The 7,233-nt window shown below is 45.9% G+C and overlaps 1 protein-coding gene across 2 annotated transcripts in view; it reads left to right on the top strand.

Moving 5' to 3' along the window:
• Nucleotides 1–6,744, top strand: part of OS9 (OS9 endoplasmic reticulum lectin) — a 33,601-nt gene extending 26,857 nt beyond the window's left edge. The window contains exons 13-15 of one of the 2 annotated variants that reach the window (XM_066614025.1): nt 881–1,048; nt 4,637–4,752; nt 5,473–6,744. In XM_066614025.1, coding sequence (XP_066470122.1) covers nt 881–1,048; nt 4,637–4,752; nt 5,473–5,610 — 422 coding nt within the window. In that variant the 3' untranslated portion in view covers nt 5,611–6,744. The remainder of the gene's footprint in view (nt 1–880; nt 1,049–4,636; nt 4,753–5,472) is intronic. The other variant, XM_066614026.1, reaches the window with a different exon arrangement.
• Nucleotides 6,745–7,233: the final 489 nt, after the last annotated feature.

Consider the following 7,233-nt stretch of genomic DNA (forward strand, 5'->3'; position numbering starts at 1 on the left):
AGCCGGGTGCCAGATCTTGCGAAATCTTGTGAGATCCAAGATGGTGGCACCCAAATCTTGTGAGATTTCAAGATCATGAGATTTGGGTACTGCCATCTTGGATCTCACAAGATTTGCAAGATCCAAGATGGCAATGCCCAGGGTAACACATGGAACAGGTCATTGTGGACATCCCATGGTGCCCGTGTGAGTGCTGCGATGCCCTAAGGTGTCACAACACACACTTTCGGAACCCCCGCCCTAAGATCTAGAAACTAGCATTTAATGTAAACCTGAGGTTTTCGGGGGACTCGGCTCCAAGTCCAGTATAAGATGCTGTACTTGCAAATCATTCCTGTGGAATACTTCTTTCCCAACACTGAGGCAGTTTATTATTCCCCATTCTTCTTGCAGGCCTGCAGAACTTGTGATCAACAAGCCATGGTGTTTGCTCGCTTGCCTTCCAGGTGCTTGGTAGCCCCTTTGGTTTTGTGGTTGCAGACAGGGGTTAAAACTAGGAGGCTAATTGGGCTCCTGGTGGATTGACACATGTTTGGTGCATTCAGCCTGGTGAGTCTCAAATTCTGTAGGCCTGATCAACTGGGCTAATTTGCACACCTTTCTGGGACTTCTTGCCTTCCTTTTCCTCTGCTGTCCAGGACCATTGCAAAAGTTCTGAATGTTTTGCAAAAAGCTTGCTATTGCAATTGAGCACTCTCTTTTTTTTTTTTCTAATGCAAGTGTAATATAACTAATTGGCATAAAGAACCCCTCCCTTTCCCTTTTAGTGCAGGCTGTGTACACAGCCTGTGTAACCTGGCAGGTCTATCCAGCTTGCTCTGCTTCCCCACCCAGCCACCCGCTGGTGCACTGATGTGCCTCTGTCCCCTTTCTGTCTCAGATGGTGACACAGATGGGCGCGTGAAAGTCAGGGTCACTAAAGTAAAGCCAGGTAGCGCTCAGCAGAAGGAGCTGCGAGTTCAAGAGATGAGCAGGGACAACCCACAACTGCGCCACGTAGAGAATGTGGTTAAGGACCTCTTGGAGAAGGAAGGCCTGAAGGCAGAAGGTAATGCAGCCACACAACCTGGGCAACGGGTAGTAGGCAATTTTGAGATATGGGTATCGGAGTCCTCTCAAGAAGACACAATCGGGGATGAAAGGTTGCCCAAAGCCTTGGAATGCAAACAGCGTTATTGCTGTCCTGATCTGATAACCTCAAGACATGATCTGATTTAATGCTTTTCTTGAGAATGATTCTGAGGCCACATTGCCCCCTTGTTCTTTTTTAAGAAAGTGACTGGGACGGGGACTTGGCATCAGAGCACATATTTTGCAGTCAGAGGGTCCCAGGTTCTATTTCTGAAATTCTAGTTAAGTTATTTGGTACCAGGCCTGGAAAAGACCTTGGAAATCTTGGGAAGCAACCACCAGTCAGATGAGCATTGGGCTAGAGCAGGGGTGTCCAAACTTTTTGGCAGGAGGGCCACATAATTTCTCTGACACTGAGTTGGAAGCTGGGGGAAAAAAAGGATTGATTTACATTTCAAATTTGAATAAATTTACAGTGAATATATTAGAGATGGAACTTACATGAATGAATGAAGATAGTTCAAGGTCTATAAAAGGCCTTGTACAAAGCAAGGCCAGACTTTCCATCCCTGCTACTGCTGCATCACAGATGTGAAACAGCAAGCAGTGGAGGGAGCCCTCATCCCACAGCTCACACGAGAGGTTGAACAGTTGCCCTCACACTGAGAGCAGTTGTGTCGGGCCAGCACAACCTCCAGCAAGTCGCCAGAGGTTCATTGGAGACTGGGGGCTCCCTGCAGGCCAGTTTGGGAGTCCCTGAGGGCCGCAAGTGGCCTGGTCTAGAGGAACTGATATACTGACTCTGTTTACGGAAGTTGTGTACATTTAGCAATAGGTCTCTTCTGATTCAACAGCAGTTCTAGTTCTTCTGCAAACAGTATCTTTGGTGCTTTGGAGCAAACTGTGTGCTTGATTTGCTTCCTTTTTTTCAGAAGGGTAACGATGAGGATTGTGGTTGGGTGTTGCTACCTTAATATAAATGCCTTTTATTTTAAATTTAATGTCTCAGATGTGTCCCCATTTCAAGTCATGCTAATTCCAAGGAGCAAATGTTTAAAATGAATTCAGATTATATAATCCAAGTTTATTGAGCATGAAACTAGGGGGAAAAACCTGTCTTGAGACATAGAGGAGGAGATGGTAAACTGAAGTCATTGGGGCATGCTTCATGCATTCTGACAAGCTCTTTTATTAACTAATGTCTGTTGCAACCACGCTGTTAAAGAAGTGAAATGGGGAATTCTCAGTTCCATGAGAATTCCTCCAGGCTCTGTTGAAAGCTGGTCTATAATGATCTTCCTCTGCTTCCAGAATAGTTCTATGTTGGGCTAAAGCCTGTGCCCCTTTCAGCTTGAATTTCCAATGGATTGTAACCAAGCCTTATAAGAAGTTTGGTGCTTCATTCTTAAAATTGTTGATTCTCCCTGCTCTTGAAACTCTGAACTGCAGCAGACTTGCCAAACTTTAGTTCAGCAGTCAATACGTAGGCATGCACACACAGCCCTATTACTACATGGTTGTAACTGAGTAGGGACCACCCCCTGTGTCATGCTGCTGGTCTCGGCCATGCCTCCCTGATTCCTGGCTCTTTGCCAGCTCCTTTTTCTGCCAGGTGCTGGGGGAGGGTGGGAAAGCTATGAGAGATGCATGTGGAGCACTTTTGCCTAGCATAGAGAGGAAGAATACAGTCTCAATAAGGCTTGGTTCTGTTAAATGCAGAGCAACAATGTGGTGGTATAAAGATGAGTGTTCTTTCTGCCCCCTTCACAGCTACTGCAGTTTTTTGTGTACTGCTAGAGGGGAGGGAGCCTCAAAATCAACCTCTTTCTAGCCCTGCTCTTGTTCCAGATGTTTGCAGTTTTTCAAGTCAGAGTTTTGCAAGTTGCAAGCTTTGCAACTACATACTTCCTTAAAAGGTTGTATGCTTCTTTCTTGCACCTCTTAGGGTGCAATCCTAACCAAATTTGCAGCACCAATATAGCTGCAATGCAGCCCAAGGTAAGGGAAAAGATATTCCATTACCTTGAGGAGGCCTTCATGACTACTCCCTGTTGTAAACATAGGGGGGTTTGGGGTGCTCAGGGTTTTCGAACCCTAAAGCCCTCAAGGCCCCTCTGCTCAGTATTACTGCCACCACCCTGTATGTGCCAGTGCCTCAGTCCAGGGACACTGAGACCCTCTAGGCTTAATTCTATCCCTTGCAGGCACTGAGCTCTTTCTCCAGTTAAAGCTTCAGTTCTCAAGTTACTAGACCTCAGTGAGCACTTGGTAGCTTGCTGAACGGCTAGGCAGGATTCTGAACCTTTGTCCCCAACAGACAATGAAAACACTTGGTAAAAGAGATTTTAGTTTATTAAGTACATAAGGTTACATAAGGCAGCAAATGCTAGAGGCATAAACATTTAGGTAACATATCAGCAATAAAATAATAAAGCTAGCTGGCTATATCTAGTAATGCCTATCTCTCACCTGGGTCAGTTACTCTTGTAGATCTGTTAGCTCCAGGGCTACCTATGAGGCCAGGTGCCCATGATGAACAATGGAGCTCACACACATGCAGGATGTTGCACCCAAAAACTCTGGCCAAGAAGGAACCCACACACCCCCTGGGCACTCATTATTATCTTCTTATGCTAATAGTACTGAGGTGACTTCATACTTATTTAGACTGTCCAATCAGACTCTTGCGGAACAGAACCTTCTCGAAGTGGACCTGGTTGCTAGCTCCTCCTAGTTCTTACCCCTCCCAGCTGGAGATCCACAGCTGCACTCCATCACGCTTGATCAGGCGCCTCTCTGTCTACTGAGGTGCAAAACATTCCAATGGGTTGTAATTCTTATCTGTCCTTTCTGGCCAGCAAATGAGAGACAACAATCCTTTTGTTTATTTACTCACATTCTTGCAGCTGGGAACTGCTAGCAACTTCTCAGTTACACTGTCTTAGTTTGGTTCAGGCTTCACATGCTAACCTAGGCCTAACATCTACTTATTCATGACACCTCCCAACTGCAGGATGCAGCGCATGCCTTATTGGCATGACTGTGTCAGAACTGGGAAGTTGGATAGCATTTGGGCCTTAGTGATGCAACGCAAATGCTTGCCATGACATCATTGCACACAGTATTTACCTGTCACACCTCCTTTTACTTCGCTGGGGTTTATGGAGGGCAGTAGGTTCAGTGCGGTGAGGTCCAGTTGTGCTTCTGCTTTAGCTCATTACAGGGAGATGAAGGAAAGAGATGTGCTGGTGGCAGTTGCATTTTAAAAGTGGCACTGAGGAAGGTTCTCCTAGCCAGCTAAGGGCCAAATTCTGTCCAGTTTTCCAGTGCTGTTGCAGCTGTGCCAATGAGGCGTGCACTGCATCCTGTGTTGAGGCAGTCACAGAGGCCTCCTTAAGGTATGGGAACATTTGCTCCATTACTTTGGGGCTGCATTGCGACTGCAGCAGTGCTGGAAAGGTAGCTAGGATTGGACCCTAAACCTTCCCATGGTGGCATTATGTCTTCATGTGCCATTTTCCTAAAAGTGACCAGCTAACATTTTGGCTGATTTTGTGACTGGCAGGTAAAATTGAGATCAAGATTGTAACAACTGGCAGTCTTGGAGATGATGATGATGATGCTCACTGGCTGTCAGAAGAGGACACCAAGAATCTCAAGGACATTTTCTTCAATATTTTGGTGAGGACCTAAGATTCATTTGTAGTTATAATAGGTTAAGGGGCTGTCCTCCTATTCTCCCAGGGCTAAAATGGGTGGGGGATAAAACTCCCATCTGCTTGCAAACCCCACCCTTCAATTTGAAAGCCTCTCTTCTTTAATGCAAGAAGCTTGAAAGCTGACTATGGTTGTGGGAAGGGCAGCACTCTGCACATGCTCAAAGGCTTGTTCTTTTGTTACTGCTTCAGAAGCAGCCCAATCATGAGGTAAAGTGAGATTGCTACCTTTTTTAGGTTCCCTTAAAGGGTGCAGAGAGGGATCTGATATATGGAGTACAAACCCACCGGGAGTTATTTTTGGCAAACCTCCCTGAAATGAATGGACTGCAGCTCCCATTTGTCTCAGCAACACCTGCACAAGAGACCGCCTCCTGGGATTTTGTGCGCATTTTATGCCAGTAGATCAATGGCAGCATTTCCTCTGGCAAAAACTACAGCCTCCCTGTGTCCTATGTCACAGAAGAGAAGAGGCAGGTGCCATTTTGCTTTCAGTACTAGAGGCTTTTTTGAAGCGAGTTAATCCTCTTCCTTGCTTCAAAGGCAAAGATTTGTGCTTCATTTCCATTTATTGAGAAGAGCCCCAGACACCAAAATATCCTCGGCAGTGGCATGGATCCTAGAATTTGTCACCCACCTTGCGTACTAGGATCTTCCCCCTTTTGCTTTGCTCTTTCCTCCCCAGATCCAAGGCACAGAGGAAGCTCACAAGGAACAGCGGCGGCAGCGCCAGCTAGAAGACAACTATCGTTTCGTATGGGGGCGCAGCCAGGAAGAGCTGCCAGCTGCTGGTGGCACTGATTCGGATGAACTGGATTTCTGAACTTCACCAAACATCAGAATACGGGCATTGTGGCTATTCTCCGGCAGGGTTTGGCTGGCATCATTCACTCCTTCATGAGGAGGACCGGTGCATTCCCAAAGTGGCCAAATCCCTTTTGTATAAAAAGTGGCAAGTGTGAAGGACGTCTTTCTCATAGGGGCAAACTGTCTCCACAGACCAGCTCCTGTCGCATGAATTTCTTTGGAACTCTCAGCCACTCTCCTCGTTGCGTTGTAAAAGGCTTTCACCGGCCCAGTGTCTCAGGGCAGAAACTACAGTGCCCTCCTGGGCCAAGCCTTTGGCCTCAGTCCCTTCTGTCAGCATTGGGAACACACAAACCAGACTGCCCACCTGACTTGAGGGCTCCCATTAAATTTGACCTGAAACAACTTGGGGCACAAGCATCAAAAGGAACCCCATTTAGAATGCTCTTGGGTTCAACATGGAGCAGGTGGGAAGAGCTGAAATGACTGCCTTTCAGTTTCCCAAAGCTTTCATGTATTTGACAGAAACGTCCCCACAAGGCAGTGTCTCACCTGTGTGCCTTGAAAATGTCGAATTGGAGGTGGTGGTGAGGATGAGGGAGAGAAAGAACGGGCATTCTTTCCCTTTTGGGCCTTTTTCAGCATCCCCTTCCCTTTTTTGTCTGTGCTGTAAACTGTGAACTGAGGGCAAAACTGCTCCTTTTGTATAGTTTTACTCCTCACCTGTCTCTTCCATACAGCACCAAATTGGCATGCAGGGTTGCAGCCTTGGGCTAGTGAAACCAGTAGAGAGAATGTAGTTTTGAAGGAAAGACATGAGGAAAACGAATGTCGTAGTTCTCTCTAATTTGTTTCAGGTGTGCTGGGGTTTTAGGCATAGGAGTTTGTGGACTACATAAAAATACAGGTTTGCCCCTGTGGCAAAGCCATGTGTAAGGGCTGGCTCTTACTTCTGTGAAGTCTCTTTATCCATAAGCCTGGCTGAGATCTCTCTTGCAGTGGAATGCTAAACAATCAGGCCTACTTAAAGAGTGACTGGAGGTGGGCAATTCTTACCCAAGGAAAGGGTGAGAACAATCCAGCCTCTGCTTAGGCATATCTAAGATGATTCACAACTCTTTTTTTCTATCAATAAATTCAGATCTACCCAGCCTAGATTAGTGTCTGCTTTTTGTGTGTGCGTGTGTTTTTTTTAATTTATTTTGGGGGTTTTTTTGTGAATAATCTGAGCAGGACATTGGATCACACTTGTAACAGGTAGAGTGATTCATTCTTTTTCCTTGTGTTTTTTTTCCATATTTTGAAGTAATATGTGCAATGGGAGTGGAGAACTAATGGAAGACAGATGTTTTTATCCAATTCTGAGTGCTTCAGTGTTCAGTTAAGCAAAGCTACAGTGAAGATGCCTTTACTGAGGAGCTTAAAAGGAAAGGGACCATTTCCCTTACAACCTGATGAGCAAAAAGTGTAACCTGCTGGTAGGAGGAGAGTCTCTTTAATTATCTGTAGCACACTTGGGAATATGCACCACTTTAGTTCACAACAAGGTCTAAAAATAGTTGCTGAATATTTGAATTTAAAACGTTGAGATTGGTTGGAGATACAAAACTGCCTGCCTGAGTCACGCTGTTGGTCCATC

Source organism: Tiliqua scincoides, chromosome 2, assembly GCF_035046505.1.
Source record: "Tiliqua scincoides isolate rTilSci1 chromosome 2, rTilSci1.hap2, whole genome shotgun sequence".
NCBI lineage: Eukaryota > Metazoa > Chordata > Lepidosauria > Squamata > Scincidae > Tiliqua > Tiliqua scincoides.